Source organism: Misgurnus anguillicaudatus, chromosome 11, assembly GCF_027580225.2.
Source record: "Misgurnus anguillicaudatus chromosome 11, ASM2758022v2, whole genome shotgun sequence".
In the NCBI taxonomy this organism is placed as follows: Eukaryota; Metazoa; Chordata; class Actinopteri; order Cypriniformes; family Cobitidae; genus Misgurnus; species Misgurnus anguillicaudatus.
In genome coordinates, this window is record NC_073347.2 from 27,388,458 (window position 1) to 27,412,755 (window position 24,298).

Genomic DNA, 24,298 nt, shown 5'->3' on the forward strand with positions numbered 1-24,298 from the left:
AAGCGCTGGAGCGCGCTGCGACGCTTCGATAGCATTTAGCTTAGCCCCATTCATTCAATGGTACCATTTAGAGATAAAGTTAGAAGTGACCAAACACATCAACGTTTTTCCTATTTAAGACGAGTAGTTATACGAGCAAGTTTGGTGGTACAAAATAAAACGTAGCGCTTTTCAAAACGGATTTAAAAGAGGAACTATATTTTATGGCGTAATAGCACTTTTGGGAGTACTTCGACTCGCCTGAAAAGTCCGCTCCCCTTCTCACTCTCATAATGGGAGAGGGAGGGTGTTACTGCGCCGAGTCGAAGTACTCCCAAAAGTGCTATTACGCCATAAAATATAGTTCCTCTTTTAAATCCGCTTAGAAAAGCGCTACGTTTTATTTTGTACCACCAAACTTGCTCGTATAACTACTCGTCTTAAATAGGAAAAACGTTGATGTGTTTGGTCACTTCTAACTTTATCTCTAAATGGAACCATTGAATGAATGGGGCTAAGCTAAATGCTATCGAAGTGTCGCAGCGCGCTCCAGCGCTTACGTGCACGCACACAGATGATAGAGGGATGTATCAACAATTCTTAGTTAAGGTAATAACATAGTTTGAAAATGAGTAGACTATTCCTTTAAGTTAAACACTTTTTCACACAGGGTCATGTAGTTTTGGACTTTGTTTTCCCTTAATAATAAAAACCTTCATTTAAAACGTAATGTTGTGTAGTCTTTGAATTTTGATGATCTGAAACATTAAAGTGTGACAAATATGCAAAAACCTAATAAATCTGGAGGGGGCAAACACTTTTTCACACCGGTGCAATTTAGGATTGTGACAAAATCAACAGCAACAGTCCAGATAAAACTAGCAAATGGTCAAACAATGCAAAAAATTTGTTATGATCCAGTGCATGCTGGGTAATCTTTTTATTTGAAATTATTAAAATGATTACAGCACAAAAAAAATAAAATTTTACTCCAGTCTCATTTTAATAGGACCAGAAATTCTGTCAAAAAAAATCAAGAACATATTTCTATCAAATATTTAGCAGGGAGCAGGATCTAGCAAAAGAAACTATACAAAATTGTTTTCCAAATTCTAAAATACCATCAGTCTTGAAAGAGTACCCATATTAAAGACCTCACCAAATACTGTTGATGTACTTAGGTGAGGGACAGACAATACTATTAGCTTTTTATCTCTTAAAGGTGGCCATTCGACCGCATACGTCATCAAGGTTTAATATTTCGGGTTTAAATTTCAGAAAAGCAACCGTTACATTTCAAGGTAAGAATGAAACTACAATGATTGTATGTCTTAAAAGAAATAGATCTTAGTTTTCGAATGTATTTTAACTGAAATGTGAGAACCTCGATGACGTATGCGGTCGAGCAACGCGACTTCCGGAGAAGGCACCCGAAAACATGTTCAGGACTTGTCCGGTGGAACTGGCACGAATGGCCACCCTATATCAGCATCACATATTACTAGAAAGTGACATACCATTTGGTCAAAGCTGCTAATTCAAATACATTATAAAAAATAGTCCTTTATTAAGTGTGCTTGCCAAAAGCACATTTATTGTTCTTCATAAGTTTTATTATTATTATTCAGCTCTTGCGACTGTGCCGGTCTAAGTTGCTTGAAGACATGATGTCATTGATCCATGTCGTTCTTCCTCCATATTTGATTGAACAGAAAACCCAAAAAAACATTCACAGGTCACAAATTTTGTCCGAACTTCACGAAACTGGATGTACATGATCTTTGGGTTAAGCCTCATAAACATGCTAGAAGGATTTTTGATTTTAGGAAGTGTTTGCCCATCACAGCCCAAAAGATACCCATGGCGTAGTCACCAAACAGGAAGTTGATCCATGTCGTTCTTCCTCCATATTTGATTGAACAGAAAACCCAAAAAAAGATTCACAGGTCACAAATTTTGTCCGAACTTCACGAAACTGGACGTACATGATCTTTGGGTCAAGCCTCATAAACGTGCTAGAAGGATTTTTGATTTTAGGAAGTGTTTGCCCATCACAGCCCAAAAGATACCCATGGCGTAGTCACCAAACAGGAAGTAGTTAATATCTCAGGAACTCTTTCACATATTGAAGCTAAACTTTGTACATGAACTTGGCAGTCCAATGTGAGGATACCCTAAAAAAACATTCTAAAATTTTACATTTCACAAATCACGTTAGTGACCACACCCAACCAAGCACACTTTTGCAGTTCCTCCGGAGCATTTTCTATTTTCTATTTGTCCTGCAAATTCTAAGGGCCAGTTGTTCGAAATGTTTAATTGGGATCAAAATGGAATCCCATGTTTTTCTATCCAGGTAAACTTCTAACTTTTGTCCTGTTTTTTTTCACCCTGATCCAGATACACACTTTTTCAGAATAGCAAATTTGGATTAGACTACTGTTCTAAATGGGATCACATGTCAATCTTGCAAAAAAAATTGACCAGCACAAGGTGAGGATTTGATCCAAATTAAAACCTAGATTGGATTCAGAATAAATTTTTTGTTGTGAACAACCCATTTTGAAATTTTGGATCTAATCTGATATCTGAATTCCAAATGGATTACTTTTGAACAACTGGTCCCAGGAAGTGATTCATACGTTTATTACGTCAGATTTTTAACTGATCATCATAGTTTTCCACTGAGAGAGCTTGAGTTTCAGTAAATTCCTTTAGAGGGAATTCTTATGAATGAACACAATCACCACGCTTATTTTGATAAGCAGCAGCAACATTTCCGGGATCAGTGTTAAGCATCAATGGCACCTGTAAACTGGCTCTTCTTGATTTTTTTTTATACAAGGAAATTAAACATGAGAGAATCACAGTTCCAGGAAACATCATAATCTGTTAAGACTGTGGGAAATGCAGGTAGATTGCAAACAGTTTTTGACAATCATCTCAAAATGAAACCGTATCACAATCAACCTCAATTCAACCTACTCATTTTGCTAACTTCAGACAGAGACAGAGTAGGTTTGTATCCATGTTAAAGTATTTAATTAGTCGCTTGTTACATATTTTTTTATTTTTTTAGGGCATTGCAGCTGAATCTCTGAACTATTTCTCTAAAGTAATCATCTTTGAATTATTTCTTGTCCCATACTTGTGCAGTATGAATCAGAAAATAAATGTGTAAGACATTTTACTTGCATAAACATCGGGTTTCAGAATCACACTATTTCCACAATGACACTCTTTTCACACGATTTCTTTTAAGGGGACAAAAATTGATCTAATTAGCAAAAAAAACCTTATTTTATTAAACAGCATTCAAATAGTATCTACCAAATTTACTGTATGTTGTTTTATATACAGTACATTATAGAAATTGATGCGTTTAAGGAAGAGATGAGGTAACTAGATGTCAAATAAGTAACGTTATAGTATTTCTTGGCTTTAGTGGCTAGAGTGAAACTAAACGAAAGTGGGTTAAACAACCAGAAATTAGTCATATTTCTGTTATATTTTAGATTCCAGTTTTCAGTTGGACTGGAGCTGATGGAGAATAGTGTTGAAAGAAGAATTTGGGAGAGAATAAGATGACCATATTTAGCCCTTTTATGTAATCCTGTATAATCCACTCGCATTGTAAAGTTTATACAAACACAGACAACACTTATCTTACTTGTGAGTCAGAACATTGTTTTATTTGAACTTTGAAGCTTGTTTTTTTATGGGTCAAACATATAAACATGACTTTTACAGTCATTGCTGACAAAAACTATAGCACAGTGAGTCAAATACCAATACAATAAATACATGAAAAGTAAAACGCTAACATTTAAAAATGTCATCTTTAAAATGTGTCCGTTTCATCCTTTCTTTAATTCACGTTCTGATGAAACCAAGATTCAATAAATAGTCATGCAATTTGTAGAACCTGCCCGCAGGTAGTTTAAAAATAGCACCAAATAATCTGGCATTACAAATACAGTATATGACCCATTATGATCTTAGCAAAGTATGTTGCCTTAAATTTCTGACAAAATCAAATGAATACTCATCACATAAACACTCATGTAACAAAACGGTTTGTCTTAATTATACAAAACAATCATGACAAAACAGCGCTTTTAAAGCACAGATCACAGGACTTGAAGCATGGCCAGTGTCTACTTTAAATAATCCTGACATAATTTATTGAACATGACAACAAAGTCAACAGTAACAGTGTAGATTGTAGAAACTGGCAAACGGTCAATGATTTTACATGATCCATTAAATGCTGTCTTTTAAAATATTTAAACTTGAAATTCACTCCAGACCCATTTAAATTGGACCAGAAATTTGGTTGAAAAAATCAACTAATAAATAGTAAATAAAATATAAAAATAGTTTACTCCAGTGTCATTTTAATGGGACCAGAAATTTGGTTAAAAAAATCAACACAATTCTATCAAATATTTTGCAAGGAAATTTGCGGGATGTAGCTAAAGAAATTATGATTAAAGGTGCTCTAAGCGAATTCACGCGTTTTAGACCATAAAACATTTTTTGTTACATACAGCAAACATCTCCTCACTATCTGCTTGCTGCCTGTCCGCTGATCAAACTGTAAAAAAATCTCTGTAGACAGCCCAGGCTCCACAAACTGCAATAACAACAAAGTGTTCCAGCCAATAAGCGACAAGAACGATTTATGGGTGGGGGTTAGACGCGTTCATGAAAGCACGGAAGGTAGGGGGAGGAGTTAGCTATGCTCAGTTTGTTTGAAAATAGTTCAAACATCAACAAAAAGTAACGTCACACAGATTCGCTTAGAGCGCCTTTAATGTTCTTCTCCAAAAACTAAAATACCATAATTCGTGAAAGAGTACCCATATAAGGTGTTTAAGACCTCACTGAATACTGTTCATATGATTAGTTTGGATGACAGACAATACTATTCGCTGTGTTTAACAGATGGCTTAAAAAATGCATTGAAATGTTTACCAATATATAATACATACTTTTTGGTCAAAGCTGCACAGGTCAAATAAGTTATAAAGAAAAAAAGTCCTTCAAATTCCAGGATTCATACACTTTGTACATAGATGTTTGAATGACCATTAAGTTTTCCATTAAGTGCTTTGGTTGCAGAAAGTTCCTTTCCAATAAAGCGGTTTTGTTTAGTTCTTCTGTTTTTAATGAAAACGATCATCAGACTTATTATGATCAGCACCAGCAGCAGAACTCCAGGGATCAATGCGAAGCATGCGTGACATCTGTAAACTGACTCTTCTCGCTTCTCTCTCTTATCTGTATAGGAAATGAAACATTTACGTGAATCACTGTTTCTATCACAGGAAAACGCAAAATCAATAAAGAATGTGGTGAGAAGTAGATTCCAAACAGTTTTTTGACAATCATCTCAATATCAAATTGTATCAAGTGTCATTTTGGTGATTTTGTAAGATCTGACATTCACTACACAGTGATAAGAGTGGGTGTTTGTATGTTATTCTTATAGGGCATTTAAAAGTTTCCTGACCTGAGTACAGCTGAATCTCTCTCCTTATGTCTTGTCCCAGGAGCTTGTTGTGCAGTATGAAAGTCAGAGAAGAGTTGGTGACTTCAGTGAGATTTATTCTACTAGACACATTGTAAAGTCCTGTGTGTGTGTCCTGTGTGATGTGTGTTTGTGTCTGGTTGGTGATATCGGAGTTTTCTAGCAGCCACTGAAATGTAGGTGATGGATATCCACCGTCTGAAGTCACTAGCAGGTTGACCCAATCATTTAGCACAAAAAACTGCAGACGAGGCTCAGAGTAGAACGCTGAAACAACAGAACATAGACATTCATTTAAAACACAGTGGATTGCTACTCTGATCTGAGAACATGAGATTGCTTTATCTTGTAATATTGTAAACAGTGTATTTACCTGCAATATTTACTGTAAAACTCTTCTTCTGGCTGCCAGAGTTTGTGCTGATGGAGCAGGTGTACACGCCAGCATCTTCCGGAGTGACTCTGTCCAGTCTGAGTGATGCATTTCCTTTTGCCATTTCTCTATTAAACAGGCTAGTGCGTTTGACATAGAGCGTATTCTGACGGTCAAGTTGGTCCCGGCTGTAATAGAAGCTGTGGACAACATCCAGTCCACGCTGCCAGGTGATAACAGTGCTGCTCAGATCCCATGAGCCGTCCACTGGGAAAGTGCAGGGCAGGATCAGCACTTCGTGGTAAAACCCAATAAGAGTACCACTGGGCACGGTAATCTCAAACTCAGCTGAAAAGAAAAAAGAGAGAAAATTATGTTAGAGACAATCTGAATTGCATAAAACAACATTTGGGACCCACAAAGACATTTCTTGTAGCACTTATCACAGTTTTCCTTACTGCAAAGTAGCAACTGGACAAATAAGGCTCAGGACTTATACAATTCAGTTGTCTAAGAAAAGGACTGGTTCAGTTCACCTGCAAAATTGTTTAATTCTATGTTGTATTTAATAGGATTCCTATAGTAGGGGTGTGCAGGCAAAACTAATGAGAGGTTAATAGGCTTTATGACCAGCTGCACTACTTCCTGAACTTCAGCCAGCTCCTTGTTTCCTGTCTGCCATTTTTGGACAAACTGATTAATCCAGGTGTGCCTGACCTCAGTAGTCACAACAACAATAATCAGACACACCTGGATTAATCAGTTTGTCCAATAATGGCAGACAGGAAACAAGGAGCTGGCTGAAGTTCATGAAGTAGTGCAGCTGGGCATAAAGCCTGTTGTAAAACAAACCTTTTATAGAGTTACATAGGGCCATGCCATCTGTCTTTTTTCCACTGTCAGATTAAGTTCTTTTTTAAATTTGTGAAAAGTTTTGATGTGTTCTCCATTGTAAAAAAAATGTGGTTGCTTAAATTTTTCATGATAATCAACTTGGATAGTCATTTAAACTAAACTTTGTAAAGAGTAAGTTGAAATGACGTTAATCCAAAATGAAATATTTAAATATTTAAGGCAACCAGGATTTTTTCACCATTTAGTGGACAAAGAGTGTTTTAGGAGGATTGGGCATAAATTTGATCTCTTTATCAATTTTATTATTTTTCAATTTCTTTGAGTGTGTCACTAAATCCAACTTCATACATATTATCTTAATCATTACAATTAGTTAAAGGTGCAGTGTGTAAATTTTAGCGGCATCTAGTGGTGAGGTTGCGAATTCCAAGCAACGGCTTAGTCCACTGCTCACCCCTCACTTTTGAAACACATAGAGAAGCTATGGAAGCTGGCACAAGAAAAACATGTCATCAACGGAGACAACTTAGTGAAAAAGTTTGTCCGTTAAGGGCTTCTGTAGAAACATGGTGACACAAAATGGCGGCTTCCACGTAAGGGGACCCTCAGTGTATTTAGATAAAAAGGTCTCATTCTAAGGTAATAAAAACATAACTGTTCATTATAAAAAGGTCTTTATATACTCCTGATAATATAGTTTTGTATATTATTTTGCATTTCTGTCAAGAGATCTTTTTAAAAATTACACACTGCACCTTTCAATTAAATTGGTTTATTTATTTTTTTTGTTTAATTCTAAACCCTTCTATTAAAGACTTGCATATAGTGTAATAATATTTTTTTATTTTAATATACAATTTTATTTACAATTTATACATTTAAAGTTCATTTACTTTCATTGTTACACTTTTAACCATTTATAAACATTAATTAGAGGTTTTAATATGTACAATGGTTTAATAGATGTATGTGTTTAATAAAAAAAGTTACCTTAAACGTTTCCCTAACACCATAAAAACCGAATGGATTTGATTTAATAAGTTTGTTTTAAGTCCTATGTTACATTAGATTTACGGTTATGTCCCATTCCTAAAAAAATTAAGGAACGCGATTCCTTAAGAACTTATCTGTTTTACAAAACGTTCTTTATAGTAAAATAGTCTATAAAAAGAACGGAGAACCTTTGCTAATAAACTAATATTTTAGTAAACTCATAACTTTTGTAAACTTTTGTTCTATGATCAGAAAGGCTTCGTGAAGATGTTATGTTAGAGTTTCATATTAATTTTATTAGTACTGATTTTGGTAAATTAAATTGACTTACTGAAACAAGATGCTTCGAAAAGCAGGAGAGACAGGCAGAAGACTCGAAGTTTCAGGTTCATATCACGCTCCACGCACACTTATTCAAGGTGAATCCTGGGAAAACCGTAGATCGCAAAACACCAGAGATCCTCTCCCGATCACTGCAAGTGAACTTTGATTTTTTTTAGTCTCGCCTTAAGTAAGTAGGCTACTTAGCTCCTCCTACGTTGCTAGACAAACACACAGATGCTTCTAGGCACAACTCGTTTCTGCTATAGTCTACAATAGGCTACACACACATTCCTGTTTCCACAACAAACAGAGACATGTTTTTAGACGATATAGATTTTGTGGTAGATTTAGATAGTTGAAGTCTGTGGATGTAGAGAGTGCATGTAGTCTTCTTTTTTGTTAGCCTATATTAAAGCACATCTGCCGGATACCTGAAGGTTTAACTGTCTAATTTGTTTTACCTTTGAAACGACATTTTTTGTCAACCGTGAATAAAATGTAGATGTTTTGTGTTTATTTTTTCATTTTATTTTTATGTTCATGTTATTTTTATGTTATTTCATGTTTTCCCCTTTAACTTTGCTATACATTCTGGATTTGAACTTTGGTCTCATTTGCAGCGATAATTCATTCGTGTGAACAAAGGTGTGTCTTTATTTGTATGTGCGGAATCTGGCGAATGTATAAACAAAGCTTCTAGCTATATGTGGTTTCTGCTCGCCAAGCCTTGGAAAATGCTGCGTCACAAGATATTTTGTCGCAGTGTAGCATTGTCACCATTATTTTATTTTATTTTTATTTGATAGAAAACAATCTAAATCATAAAATACAATATTTATCACCCCGTGACTGTAAAGATCTCCACTTTTCAGGAAAATATTTAAAGGCATACCATTAAAAAACTAAAATTAATGAAATAATTTAACTATGTTTTGTAGATTTAAAAAACATGTTTTGTATTTGCCATGTACCTTAAAGCATTTTTCCTATTTATACGCATTAAATTATCTAATTTTGTTTCATGGGGTAAAGCATTAGTGCGATATAACACGTGTGTGTGTGTAAGTACTTACAAGGTAAAAGCAGGAGATTCCCACATCACATGAAAAAAAATTTTTTAAACCGGTCAGACAGGGTAATATCACTTTGTTTAATTTGTTTTGAATATCATCGGCGTATTACAATCATTGTAATGTTCTGATTATGAGGCATGAGTTTTGTTATTAGAACGGTAAAGTTTGCTGTAAACCTTACTTTTTAACCAAAAAAACTGCGGAGACTGTTCCTGGGCTGAACTTGTGATGTAAAATATAACGTACAGGTCTCAATGACCACGTTTACATGCACACCAATAATGCGATTATTTCCAGTAATGCGAGTAAGGTCTTAATCGCAGTAAGATGTTTACATGACTGGAGCTAACCTCTTCACTCTGGTTTACATGCAGTTTTTATTTTCGGATTATTCACATAACCCAATGCAGAGCACAAATGATGAACTCACATATATGGTCCACTGTTTTAATTTACTTACGTTAAATGACAAACACGTTGTTATAGATGTATTTCATTATCCGGTGCCGTGATGAAGATATAAATATGACAGTGCCTGTAAAGGGCGTTCACATGATATAAAAATATAGTTTTAAAAATAGTTTTATATTAAAGATAATAGCAGAGTTCACACAACAACTATAACGATAGCGATTTTTGCACATAATGAACGATAAACCATTGACAGCCAATCAAATCTATTTGAACTTGAAGTGCACGCGCACTTAAAATGTAGTAGAAAGCTCATTCATTGCTGAGGTTATAACATAAGATTACCTCAGGTATCCAGAGCTGATGCAGTTGTTGCTGTGAAATTTTTCTACCACACTGACTAAAGGTAAGATATTAAACTACTACATTCATTGTTTAGTTACACGAAACGCAGCGAGTTGAGGACATCTGCTGGTCACCCGCTGTGTAAATGCAACAAGAACAGCATACATATTCAATGACATGTAAACAATTCCAAAAAAGTTTTCATTACAAGAAATATCCAATATTAGGTAATGCCGCGCTCGTTGAGCGAATTAGCATGAAGTTATCATTATGATGTGGTCACTAATAAATTTATTATTATAATTATCGTTATAATGTCCCTTAAAGCTTTTATACACTGCTGTCGTGTTATTTGAGCTGTTTCTGAATGAAGGCAGACTGCTGACAGCGAGTCGTGTTGGCAGAGTTCATGTAAAACTTCCTAATGTCTAGTTTAAAATGAATTTGTGCTTAAGGTGCGTGACTTAAACACACGAGCACTTCAGTTAGTGCGGTATAAATGCGATTAACGCGTTTACATGGACGCATATTGCGATTATAAACGGCGTACGCCACCTCTTCTAATGCGATAATACTTACTGCGATTATGAGCTTAATCGTATTATTTTTATCGAATTATTGCGTTTACATGAGGTAAAGTATAATCGCAGTATTGACAAAATCCCATTATAATCGCATTATTAGGGTGCATGTAAACGCGGCCAATGTCATTGTAAAATAGACATGTAAAGACCAGTAGCCTATCAAATTTCAGGAAGACCTAAGAAAATATATCATCATCAAACTATTTTCTTATCACATGATGACAAAAAGAAAAAAGTGATGATTCATTGTTGGCAATTTGTTAGACAAATAAACACAATCTAAAATCCACAAAGGGTGAATTGTCCTAAAGTGGGACACCAAGTTGTTTTCAGTTTGGACAGCTCTTATATTTTCGTCTTGGACTAGTCTAATCCCAGTCCGGGTTAACCGCCCTCTAAGGTCTAGTGTATGTAGGCCCCCAAAAATGCATAAATAAATACCAAATGAAACATCACAAAAATAAAATATCACATGATCACTTAAATGTCATGTATGAGGGTGGAGCAATCATCAAATAGAAGCTACATTTCACAGAAGTCTGAAATTCAACAAGTGTCCCTCAACAAGTGTCCCACATTAGGGCAATTCACTCTAGGTAGCCCTGCCCACTTTAACCGGGGTGACTAAAGCTTAATAAATCAGGATATATCAGGATAACCAGATAACAATAGCGTTGATCATTGTTAGACTGACTGTATTGTGTTGGGGTAAGGGTGGGGATTCATATTCCAGAATAGAGCCGGAACCACATCGCATCCCTTTATTTGTCTGTTTATTATAATATACAGTTTATTAATGTTAATAAATGAAATATAATAATAAATAAAGAGTTTATTTGCACATAATTATAAATGTATTGCCTTACAATAACTTCTATCTATTTTAACCCTTAATTTAGTCTCCTTTTTGTTTTTATATCAACATAAAAATTTTATATCAAAACTTTGAGGACAAACTTCTTGATGTGTCAAAACAGTGGTTCTCAAACTGGGGGGCCAGATAGTGCCAGGGGGTCCCAGTTTAATAACATTTTATGAAATACATTCATTTATGAATTCTGTGTAATTAAACCTCAGAATGAGGCTACTAAAAACAGCACTATATTAAATCATTTCATATGCTTTGTTTAATTTAAATTTTAAGTTTTGGAATGTTTTATGTCATAAAATTTATTTGGGGGGCCATGAAGGGATGCACCATACATGGGGGGGGCTACGTCGAAAAAGTTTGAAAACCACTGTGTTAGAAGCAGGAAAAATGGGGAAGTGTAAGGATCTGAGCGACTTTGACAGGGGCCAAATTGTGATGGCTAGTCGACTGGGTCATGAGCATCTTCAAAACTGCAGCTCTTGTGAGGTGTTCCCGATCTACAGTGGTCAGTACCTATCAAAAGTGACCCAAGGAAAGAAAAACAGTGAACCTTGGCGGCCAAGGCTCATTGACGGCCAAGGCCCGTGTGGTCCAATCCAACAGACGAGCTACTGTAGGGGAAATTACTGAAAAAGTGAATGCTGGTTCTGAAAAAAAGGTCTAGTAGAGTCCATGCCTTGATGGGTGGCAAAAGGGGGACCTACCCAATACTAGGCAGGAGGTCATAATGTTATGGCTGGTTCGGTGTATGTTTTGCATTGCATTTTTTTTTATAAATGTTATCTTTATTAATGTCTTTTTGGCGGAAAGCATAAAACTCACTCCCCAACCTCAAGAAGTGCTCTAGCGACAGACATTAAGAGCTTATAAACCTCCTTGTTAGAGCGTCTGACTCTCATGCTTGATCAGCGTGGTTTGAATCTCGATCAGGGCATGTGCAAGTAAGACTGGTTACATTTCTATACACATTTTATTTTAACAGTTACAAAAAATAGATAAATCATCTTTAGTTTTATAAAAATATTTTTTTGTCATAGAGTCTAAATCTATAGTAAAAATTACATTGGGCATTGAGAGTCCAACTATTATTTAATAAACTTTGCTAATTTTATTCTATCCCACTTTGTCTCATGCTGCCAGTCTTCTCCTCCATCTCTGTCTCTGCCTCATGGTTAAATAAAATAGTTGACAGAGTTGACTCATTTTGATGGACATTTTTTGCAGTGAGAACTTATTAAGCCTACAATAAAACTTGATTGCTTGGTTGTCAAGTATTGTTTGACATAATTTGTTATGTATTATTTATTTCTGACAGCAACATAAAAACAAAAACTTAAAGTGTAGTACCTGGCACAAAATAGACTTCAGTTGAGGCTTACAGTAGATATTGTCTCACATGGGCACTGAATACGAATACTAGAGCTTTAATTACCTGCAATGTGTACTCTAAAACTCTTCTCCTGTCTGCCTGCGTTGGTGCTGATGGAGCAGGTGTACATGCCAGCATCTTCCAGAGTGACTTTGTCCAGTCTAAGTGATGCATTACCTTGTGCCATCTCCTGATTGAACAGGCTGGTGCGTTTGGCATAGAGAGGATTCTGACGGTCAAGTTGGTTTTGGCTGAAGTAGAAGCTGTGCACAATATCTACTCCATGTTGCCAAACAACAACAGTGCTGCTCAGATCCCATGAGCTGTCAACTGGGAAAGTGCAGGGCAGGACCAGTGTCTCACGGTAAACCCCAGTCACAGTACCACTGGGCACAGAAATCTCAAACTCAGCTGAAGAATTAAAGAGAGAAAATATCTATTAAAGAGAGACATGATTTATTGCATAAATGAATTTGGGTTGATAAAATGCTTACTTTAGCAAGTATTTCAAGCAAGTATTTCAAAAGGTAATTCACCTTTATTTAAGCTATTAAATACCTACTTAGTTGTAAGTAAACTTGCATGCACATGTAATCCTACATAAAGAAGCCTTTATTCAACTATAATGTAAGAGAAATGCCATCATCAAATAAATATTTTACAATAGTAAACAAAAGCAAACTTCTTGTTCTGTGATGTTAGTGTCAATATGATAGTAATTTTTTAGGTGTTGTACAACTTTAAGTGTAATGTAAATAAGATGATAAAATTCATAAGATAACTTACTGAAACAAGAAGCTTCAAATACAAGTAGAGACAAGTAGAGGACTGCGACTCGATGTTTCAGATTCATATCCAAGGCCGTTCTGACAGAAGAACCAGATCAACACCAGTGATCACCTACTGAAAAAACAACTAAAACCAGCATAAGCTGGTAAGTGCTTTTGTCTCATAGAGTTTCATAGGAATTTTAATGGTGCTGAGATTTGTTAAATTATAAAAAACGACTTACTAAAACAAGATGCTTCGAAAAGCAGGAGAGACAGGCAGAAGACCCGAAGTTTAAGGTTCATATCACGCCCCATACACACTTTTTCAAGGCGAATCCACTCCTGGGGAAACCTTAAAGGAACAGTATGTAAGAAATGTATATCAATTAATCATAAAATGGCCCTGATATGTCACTAGAAATTAAGAAATCATTTTCATGTCAAATACTTATACTACTGACAACAGTGGTCCGGCCAGGATATTGTCATTTAAAAAGTGGAGTTGCAGCCCTCAACTGATGTTTATGTTGTCATGTTGTGTATTGGCCAACAGTTGTAAGGTTGCAGTACCAGTTTTAGCCACAAGTTTTGTGATTGCAGTACCAGTTTTGACCACAATCCTACATACTGTTCCTTTAAGATGGCAAAAACACCAGTGTCCTCTCCTGATCACTGCCAGGTAAACTTTGACAGATTTTTCAGTCTCGCCTTTTATTTACTTATGTTAAGCTCTTCCTTTGTTCAGTTGACAAACACACTAGACGCTTCTACACTGTAAAAATAATAAGCTGGATTTACTTAAAATTTAGTGCGACAATCCACTTTTTTATGTGAGTTTTATTTGAAATTTTGAGCAATTGCATAAATTATCGTGCAGATAAAATTAAGCACATATGACAGATACTTGGGTTACTGTTAAACTTTTTAAACGAATAAAACGGTCACGTTATTTTTAAAACACTTTTTTTTACTTGAACTTTGGTGTAAATTCTGGATTTGAATTCTGATCTATTTTGCAGTGATAATACATTATTATACATTGTGAACACACTCATATTCTTAATTTGTATGAGCGCAATCAGGTGAACAAAGCTTCGTGTATATGGTTACGTGATTACGTACTATGCTACCTCACCTTGATACTATTTTTGTCACAGGGCGTCTATTGTAGGCTACAGGTAGCTGACACCTGTATTATTTATAGAAAACAAAAGACTGAATCACAAAAGACAACCTTTATCAACCCGTGACTCCATTTAAATATAGCAAACCTTAGGATAATGAAATAATTTAACTACATACTTTTAAAGACCCTTATTACATTTAACTGGTACGCCTATCTTGAATTCCCTAATTTTTTTACATGTTAAATAATTACAGTGGAACACAAACAAGTGTTTGTAATGTTATTAACAAACTATTTAAAAATAATGGTCCGTGCAAGGTCAACCTCATCATAAAAAGTAGTTTTAAACCATACTGGCATCTCCGATGTAAATAGTTGGTGCCTAGCAAACACAGAACATTCCCCTAATGTTAGTTTTTGATTATCTTTTTTTGGAACCAAATAATAACGTTCCCATAACGTTGCAGGGTGGTTCTTTAAAATAACCTAAAAAAAGCTTATACAGAACGTTTTCTAATGGTTATTTTTGGTTATGTTTTTTTTTTTTTTTTGGGGGGGGGGCGTTTTGGGAGCACAAAAAATGTTAGCTGGGCGGTTTCTCTATTTAAGGTTTTAAAGCAATTTTGTTATTATTTACCATAGTTAAGTGAGTGCAAATTTAGACCTGTCAGATCCATAACGTTGTTTCTTCCTCATAAATGCGCATACAAAATTAAAATACATATTAAAAGTTATTTGACAAGCTTGTCCATTCTCTATTTATAGGGTATCATTGCTTCTGGTTTGTGTGTTTAAATTCACAGTCTACAAAGTATGTTGTCTTCCAAAAACTTGAGTCAAAAAAGGGACACATCTAAAATAGAAAAAAATAGTAGTCCTATAGATTGATATTTTTCTAATGTTTAGACTCTGATCATCGGGGGTTTTGAAAAAATAAACTGATGCTTTGACAAATGCCAAAAAGCTGGAATTGGCCATAGGGCTATTTTGTATTTTTCACAAACGGCAGTGGAAATGTGCTTCCAATGTAAGATTACTATACCAAATAAATAAAAGAGGTTTCTTTTTCTTTAACCGGGTTACCTGACAGGTGTCAATGCTTTTATAATATTGTATATTGTTTTTTTTTTTTATATTATTAGCTTTATGATACGTCTATAATGTACTGATTTATGATGAGGTATGACTGTGTTTTAGAACAGTAAAATGTCTTTAAGTTATATTTGCTGCAAACCCTACTTTCTTAAAAATAAATAAATAAAACCCCAAACTACATAGACTGTTCTGAAAACCTAATAGAAATTCCTAGAGTAAACTTGTAATGTAAAATATAATGCACAGTTTTGATGTCATTGGAAAAGGACATGTAAAGACCAGTAGCCTCAAATTTCAGGAAGACCTGATTAGAAAATATATGCTATCATCAAACTATTTCTCACGGCTCCTGGCTTGTGTTTTCTCTCTTGTTTCTCTCTAGTGTCTAAGTGGACGAGATTTTCATTTTGGAAAGTTATATCAACTCATGTGTATTAACACCTGATTAGAAAAGACGTCACAAAACTACTGTCTCACATGATGATTGTAGACGAGTTGGTAGATACCAAAAATGCAATCTAAACAAAAACTCTTATAAAACTTGGTAGAGAATCTGTTCTGAAAATAACAGCTGTAACATTTGTGACAGTATCCTATATTGTAGAGTATACTTGAAACCAAAGACCTTCTTGTTAAGTAGTGCTAAACCACTCTAAACAAAGCAAAATGCCTCCCTCTAGTGCACAGACAAAGAACTTTCAATAAGAATGAAAGTAGGCCTACTACTGAAATTATAGAAACATTACAAACTGAAACTGAACTAAAAAAATGCAAAAGAAATGATATACTATATTATGTAGTACATATAATAAAGATAATGCTGATACTTTTCATTAAATTACTTGAATTACTCATTAAACCTTAAAGTTTGGTCTTAATTCTTCTAGTTTCTATGTTTATAAATATTGAACTATTGCGATATGCAACTCCAATCGCTTATATCTTGGTCTACGGCAAATATCTACTGCCCATTTCTATGTTAACTTAATTTGTAATTGTTTGATCTATTATAATTTTTGTCTTTGTAAAGAGTCCTTGAGCATGGGAAAGGCGCTATAGAAATTAAACATATTATTATAAAATTTGCTAATAAAACGTGTAAAAATCATCGTTTCCTGACATACAATTTGACCAACAATATTTATGCCCACAATCATTTATAATGCGCCACCTTGGAATTATAAGGTTGCATCTGTATTCTGTGCAGTTTTGAGATATTAAGCGTCAAAGTTTTTGGACTGCATTCCAAAAACTCCCAAAACTTAAAAAAAACATCACATAATGTAAATAAGTCACAATAAGAATATGTAAATAACTCAATTGTGAAAAAAATGTCAGCTTGAACCTTTTAATTCCAAGGGAAAGATTTAATTTGTAATTTTGCAAGAAGGTTAGTCTGGTTAGCCAGACCTACATCAAGATGTAAGGTCTGGCAACTCTTCACACAAACGGCTCAATGCAAGGGGCGGGATATAAGGTTGTCCCTCAAAATGCCTCTGTACGCAATAGGATAGCGCTATGACCAATCAGAGCAACGAAGAAGGTGACGTATGAGTCCCCTGCGTTTCCCCACCAGTGGAGCTAATTGGTATATCAAACTTTTACCGTAACCAGTCGGCAAAACTCCAAACAAATCTTTCTTGCTTAAAAAGGACTTCAGTAGGGTTATTTGCTCTTCTCTCAAAGAAAAACATAAGTCTAAGTCCTCCAGAGTCGCGGCCAAAGCCGCTTCAAAAGAAAGCTGTTCGCCAGCAGCAGCAGCCATTCTTTTGCTGCGTCCGAAAACTCAAGGCAGTGACTTGTTGCCTCGCTGCCTCATGAGGAAATGACTTCGGAGGCATGAAGGTAGCTCAGAGAAAGACTTTCGGACACACTTCTAAGGCAGCGTGTTTGAAATTTAAACAGAGAGCGCCTTTGTGTTAACTAATCACATATTTGAAAACTACAATACTAATTTCTCGCTAGAAATGCAATTAAAAGGTGTAAAAAGTGAAAATGTACCTTTATTTACACTAAATTGGTGGTCCAGTCGCGTCCTTGGCCGCCATTTTATTTTTTCGAACTCGACCGGACTCGACCAATCACATTCTTAATGTACGTCCACGCATAGGTATCTCAGGAGACAGGAAGTAAACCAAACATTGAATTCGGACATGCCTTGATGCCTTGCTGCCTTGGAAAGCTGCCTCAGAAGGCAGCAATTTAGAGTTTTCGGACGCAGCCTTTGTTTTCAAGTAGGAACCGTCGCAGGCAGCTCTGTCGTCATCATGTTAAGCCCGCCCCACAGACGCTACACACGATGTGATTGGCCTGACCAAATTTTGGTTTTTGGAGCTGTTAAGTGTATTGTGAGTGCCTAGACTAAACCCTGGCAGCAAATATATTTTGCGGCCGCTAGGGTGCGTCTAGATTTCTAGGCTACAAGAAGGTATCTTTTAAGGTATACTCTGATCAGGCAATGTTTTTATTCCTAAACAAAAAAATGAGTCAGCAAGGAGAAACTTTTTTACACTTTTTACTCTCAAAACATTGTTAAACACAATGAATAAACTTTTTCATCTTTGTAGAGAATTTTCAAGCGACTTCTGTAAATAAGACATTTCTCCCTAATAAGAGATTATAATTAGAGACAGAATAAATGCTGAAATTATAGGAACATAATCCTTAAAAGCATAGTGCATGAGAAAATGTATATATTAAAAGCAAACATTCATTTTCATTTAAACTGTCCAGTCTGTATACTGTATTGTACACTGACACTGTAAACTAACACAAACTTCTTTCATGATTTTCCCAACACCTGCTTAACCCAACATACACACTCACAATTATGTGAGAAAACACCACTTTGCTCCGTTTACACTCCTCTACAATCCTATGTATGAATAGCAGGACAATTTGCATGGGGGTAATTATTAGAATTTGTCAACTTTGTAAAGTAAAATGGGTTTCTTAAATAATATACGGGTAAGGTCATAAATTAAAAAAACTAAATTAACCCCCTCTCCAAATCAGTGGTCCATGCTCCCACCTTTCTGCTTTTTATTTAACTTCCCTTTTTTCATTATTTCATTTCATCTACATTCTTTACCTTTCATTTTATACTACGATCATATTCGGGCATATGATAATGCCAACTTAGCTTTTTCTAAAAAAAATCCACCGCAGAGTTTCACCAATCTCTCTTAACTTCCATCTCATGGTACTTTCCTGACCTGAAACTGCGGTTTCTATCCAGTTACTACCTGGACATATATAGACAGAACTGGAAGGCATCATATCTCCTGTCCAGGACTGTGGACCAGGCATGGATTAACGCACGGGCCTACTGGGCACTTGCCCAGGGCACTGGGCCAGCAGGGGACCCTGTCAAATTTACTGTGTCTATTCTTTTCAAATAAATATTTTCATTTTAATTTTATTTTCAGTAAAATTGTGTTAAATATTGAGGAATAATGTGACTTTTTGCAGTTGCAAAGTATTAACTAGTAAATAAATCAAATAAATAATTTTAATGTATTGCTGCGCTGTTGAGAGGGACATCTAGAGGCGAGTGAAAAGCTTTGCGTAATATAAAAGTCATGCGTAGAAGACGGTTACTCAAAAACCAAAACAAAAATGAGTTTAAAACCACAACCAAGTGGATCAATGATAAGAAAGCACAAAAAGGACAGCTTTCCTCACCCTGCCAGTCAGCAACTGTAAAGGAGAACGTTCATTTTCTCTAATGGCAATCATGTAAAAAACAAACTAAGAAGCAAAATGTGTCAAGGACATCTAAATTCACTGTCTTTAATGGCCATTGAATGCGATCTTGTGAGGGAACTGGATTTTGATGATATATTGTGGAAGCGTTTTCTCCGAGGAAATCGAGAAAGATACCCCTCAGCTAAGATAAATTTAAACCAACTTTTTTGTTCTAAGCTAAGGGGCTGGACACACGAAGCTTTTACGTCCGCGGCCGGTGCATGTTTTCAATTGATTTCAATGGACACTCAGCGTTTTTCAAATAAGCAAGCAGCTAGCGGATTTTTTTCTGCGCTGAAAACCGGCGCTCAGGGTTTTTTCGCGCTCAGCACCGAGAGTTCAAAAATATTTAACTTTGAGTGAAAAGCTCTGCTGGTCAATGTCAGTTCTCACACAGCCGTCCAATTACAGTGGGGGAGGGGCGGGACATTACCACAGCAACCAACCGGGTCACAGCTGAAGTATCACAGCTACCAAAGTGCTCGGCTAAAAAACAGCTGGCATTCGGCATCCTCAAGGTGTTTTCAGCTGCGTTTAAAAGTTTTGGTGTGTCCAGGCCCTAAATGCCTGTGGTGAATGACAGTTACACATGAAATGTAATAAAATGTCTGCTAAATGTAGAAATGTAAAATATTTATGGAATTTTCTCCTGTGATATGATTTGGAGAGGTCAGAATCTTTTTGATTGAGTATGTTGTACAGTATGTTGTATGTTGACAGATACTGGTGAGATATAAATTAACCAATTTGTGGTGTGAAAGTACAGAATATTGGGTGCATTCTCTCCCCGTGTATTAGTGCCATTGTTAATTTTAAGATGGGGCATACAGGCAGAGGCGAACCAACACTTGAGCCCTGTGCATACAGGTGCAACGCTGTTGCCCAAAAAATTGATAAAGGGGGCCTTTGAGACATCCGTGCCCAGGGCACATCATCGCCATAATTCGTCCCTGCTGTGGACGCACTCGCACATAAATAAAACAAAATCTTTTTTGAAAACCAAAATACCAGTGACTTGCATTCCCACAATGAATGAAATCAAGGACACTAAACCAGTGTACAAAAAGTGCAATATGCCTATCTGTAAAGACTTTTTTTTGGTATACTTTAAAATTGCTAAACTTTGTTGCAATCAAAACCAGGCTTTAGATTATAGGTTCAAACTGTTAAACAGATTTTCAACAAAGGCGAAAACTCAAGGGCTAATAATCATGAATTAATTAACACATACGCATGCGTTCATTCATTTGTTGCTCTCAGAGGTTGGTTTCTGTCTGTATGTCCTGTCCGGCAGTTTGAACCATAGATATGTATAAAGGCTAGATGGCTCAAGGCGGAGTCCCTATCGGCATCACCTGGCGGCCATCTTAGGACAGGGCGCTCGCTCACTCGTAGCATTGAGTTTAATGGTGCAGGTACTTTTAAATGACCATAACTTGCTCAATTTTCTACCGATTTTCAAACGGTTTGGGTTTTTACAAACGTAATTAACGTGGCTATAATTCTGGATGCTTTAACATGTTTCATGAATTTATTTTTTATTTTTATTATATGTATGCAGTGTCATAGGTACATCTTTGACGTTTATAACAAACCAAACCGTTTGAAAATCGGTAAAAAATTAAGCAAGTTATGGTCATTTAAAAGTACCTGCATCATTAAAACTCAATGCTACGAGTGAGCGAGCGCCCTGTAGTAAGATGGCCGCCAAAATGCGGACGTTGCACTCAATTGGCCAGCAGCGCGGACGAGCCATCTAGCCTTTATATACATATCTATGGTTTGAACAGTCTCTGTCTGCGCGTGCCCTTTCTCAGCTCTCTGCAGAGTTCTGGGCGGCACCGTTTTTGCTTACACATACAAAGTGGCAATGTTAACATGCTATAATAAATTATTTATATGAAATTTTGAGCTAGAACTTCACATATGTACCACCAAAGATTTATTTGAAATCTTTAAAAAAGTCTTGCGAAATGTCCCCCTTTAATAGGTTTTATTAAATACGTAAAGCCTACAGTAGATTCACTGTTCATATGCCCAATTCTAATGAAGATACACAATCCCATAGAAGAACCTTTCTGTTTCACAAAATGTTCTTTATAGCAAAACATTTTCTTTAGACTATAAAAGGATAATAAAGAATATTTAATTTAATAATGTTTGGCTGAACGATTCTTTTGGGTAAAGAACATTTTAGAGCATCTTCATTTTTAAGTGTACAACAACGTAAACGTAATGAAAATTTATTTTTTTAAGTGTACAACAAGGTAATAAAGCCGTTCTGTTCTACGATTAGAAAAGGATTTATGAAGATGTTATGTTAGAATTTTATTGAAAATTTCAATGGTGCTGAGATTTGTTAAATTATTAAAATGACTTACTGAAACAAGATGCTTCGAAAAGTAGAAGAGACAGGCAGACTCGAAGTCGAACTTTGACAGATTTTTCTTCTTCTTCTTCTTCTTCTTCTTCTTCTTCTTCTTCTTCCTCAGATTTTTCGGTCTCGCCTTAAATATTTATAAGTTCCGCCTTCAAAAAAGTATATTTGACGTAGCCGAGTCGCGCGATATCTTAGCCTGGCTCCGCCCTCCTACGTTCTTCCGCTACCAGGCTAGCGATATCTAGCATGCTAGATATTAGGCTTGTTTGAGATGCAGCTTGCCTTGCCTGAAATTCAGGCGAGAGCAGACGGCTGCAGTAAGGGAAGGAGTGAAAAAAGAGCTTTTAAGTCAGACACTTTACCAATAGGCTTGTATATATATATAATTTTAATTCAGATTGTCTGTCACACAAAGAGGAAATTTTATTTAAATATACAACACACAAAAGTCAAGTACAGTCATTTAATTTTTTTTATGCTTGGTGTGCATAAAAATGCACATTATTTTAAAGATCTACAGTATTTGTATCTTTCTCTAGTTGTTACATTTTTCTTGAAATTAAAAAAAATGGTGTCTGCATGGCTGAAGGAATACAATATAATTATATGATGGTATGCATGGCCGGACTTACCATTGGGCTTGAGTGGGCTTGAGCCCAGGGGCCCCGGCCAATAGGGGCCTCCGTGCCGGCTTGCATTCATTTGATTTGTTCAGTCGTTTTCATTTTTTATTTTACAGCCTATTGGTTGGTGCTGCATTTACTTTGTTAATATATGTCAGTCATTGGTACTGAATATAACGCGCTGAGTTTACTGCTTTTGAATCCCATAGATGCTAGTATAATAGCGAATACGCGAAATGAGAGTCATAAATGAGCTTTACAGATAACAAGAAAGAGCAACGCGAAAATGAAGCGCTCCGTGTGAAAGATTACTATTACTAGAGTAGGTCTTGTAACTCTGTTTTTTCTTGTTTGTTTGTAATCTAACGTGATACGCAGCAGGTATACGCAGTATACCCACTAGGAAAGGTCAATGATTTCCGTATACCCATTTTAAAAAGCGTGAAATACTTAACAGTGTGTGACAAACCTTTGACACTTTCATTCATAAATTGACATCTGAATCACTCACCATTCGAATGCTCCACTTGCTACTTTTGCGGGTTGAACCTCATATACAGTCGGCTATTTGATATTTGGTACATTTGACTTCATGCGGCACTGCGCGATCCGATCATTATATGAAATCAAATTATCACGGCGCAAAAATGACTTTAAAGCAGACGGGGGTATTCATATGGTTCAACAACAGCCAAAAAAATGACATCAGAGTACCGCGAGAGCGATTCGAGAAATCACACGGAGAAGTCTGCTTTCTAATCGCTCTCGCGGTACTTTGACATAATCACCAAGCGGTCTGCGTAGCGCCAAATGAAATCCAATCTGCTCGCAGTCTGCAGCTCACACGACACTGTAACCAAACTGTGAACGAGTGGAGCAGAGCTATGAAACATAACAAAATCCGGAGAGTTAACCACGCACATATGATCAACATTTAAATCATCAGTCCAGTTTATTACTTCATCTCAGGCCCGGATTGGCCATAGGGAGAACCGGGAGGATTCCCGGTGGGCCGGTCTGTTTTTTTTGGCCACGAGGGCCGGTGTCGTCATGCCACCGCGTATTTGCGGGTGAGAGATGTCCCCGCCGCTTTAATGCACAAGTTGATTGTGTCCCGAATCCCGACCACTTATTGGAAGAATTCTTGCATTAGGGTTCATTGACATCTAAAACGCATGGGAAACGCAGGACGTGCCGCTGTCTTCTGGTTTTTAAAGCGCTTACTTGAACACGAGTTTTGTTTCAGACGCGTCTATATTGAGTGCGCTTGCCGGCCGCGCGTCTATATTTAAAATAAACTTGAGCGCGTCTTTTGAGTGCGCTTGCCGGCCGCGCGTCTATTATATTTAAAATAAACTTGAGCCCGTCTTTTGAGTGCGCTTGCCGGCCGCGCGTCTATTATATTTAAAATAAACTTGAGCGCGTCTTTTGAGTGCGCTTGCCGGCCGCGCGTCTATTATATTTAAAATAAACTTGAGCCCGTCTTTTGAGTGCGCTTGCCGGCCGCGCGTCTATTATATTTAAAATAAACTTGAGCGCGTCTTTTGAGTGCGCTTGCCGGCCGCGCCTCTATTATATTTAAAATAAACTTGAGCGCGTCTTTTGAGTGCGCTTGCCGGCCGCGCGTCTATTATATTTAAAATAAACTTGAGCCCGTCTTTTGAGTGCGCTTGCCGGCCGCGCGTCTATATTTTAAATAAACTTAAGCGCGTCTTTTGAGTGCGCTTGCCGGCCGCGCGTCTATTATATTTTAAATAAACTTGAGCGCGTCTTTTGAGTGCGCTTCCCGGCCGCGCGTCTATTATATTTTAAATAAACTTGAGCGCCTCTTAATACAAACGGGCTGG

The 24,298-nt window shown here is 36.5% G+C and overlaps 2 protein-coding genes across 3 annotated transcripts; both read right to left on the reverse strand.

Annotated features, from left to right (window-relative positions):
* Positions 1–3,640: 3,640 nt before the first annotated feature.
* LOC129416687 (programmed cell death 1 ligand 1) lies at positions 3,641–8,207 on the reverse strand. The gene is made up of 4 exons (XM_055171053.2): positions 8,065–8,207; positions 5,886–6,233; positions 5,495–5,779; positions 3,641–5,262 (listed from the first exon to the last, which is right to left on the reverse strand). Exons 1-4 carry the CDS (start codon positions 8,123–8,125, stop codon positions 5,039–5,041), a joined length of 918 nt encoding a protein of 305 aa, XP_055027028.2. The 5' UTR covers positions 8,126–8,207; the 3' UTR covers positions 3,641–5,038.
* A 4,395-nt stretch (positions 8,208–12,602) lies between these two features.
* On the reverse strand, positions 12,603–21,923 carry LOC141368819 (V-set domain-containing T-cell activation inhibitor 1-like). Of its 2 annotated transcripts, XM_073873445.1 has the most exons (4): positions 21,830–21,923; positions 13,723–13,832; positions 13,497–13,625; positions 12,603–13,121 (listed from the first exon to the last, which is right to left on the reverse strand). In XM_073873445.1, exons 3-4 carry the CDS (start codon positions 13,561–13,563, stop codon positions 12,766–12,768), a joined length of 423 nt encoding a protein of 140 aa, XP_073729546.1. In that variant the 5' UTR covers positions 13,564–13,625; positions 13,723–13,832; positions 21,830–21,923; the 3' UTR covers positions 12,603–12,765. The 2 variants fall into 2 exon arrangements, with proteins under 2 accessions (XP_073729546.1, XP_073729545.1); XM_073873444.1 differs by lacking the exon at positions 21,830–21,923 and having other exon boundaries at positions 13,723–14,614.
* Positions 21,924–24,298: the final 2,375 nt, after the last annotated feature.

Bases quoted from the DNA above. Each gene is read 5' to 3' on its own strand.
- LOC129416687 (XM_055171053.2), bottom strand. From the start codon at position 8,125: ATGAACCTGAAACTTCGAGTCTTCTGCCTGTCTCTCCTGCTTTTCGAA. The intron at 5,780-5,885 runs GTAAATACACTG...CTGTTGTTTCAG, and splicing joins TTTTACAGTAAATATTGCAG to CGTTCTACTCTGAGCCTCGT. The intron at 5,263-5,494 runs GTCAGGAAACTT...TTTCCTATACAG, and splicing joins AGAGATTCAGCTGTACTCAG to ATAAGAGAGAGAAGCGAGAA.
- LOC141368819 (XM_073873445.1), bottom strand. From the start codon at position 13,563: ATGAATCTGAAACATCGAGTCGCAGTCCTCTACTTGTCTCTACTTGTA. The intron at 13,122-13,496 runs GTAAGTTATCTT...TTAATTCTTCAG, and splicing joins ATTTGAAGCTTCTTGTTTCA to CTGAGTTTGAGATTTCTGTG.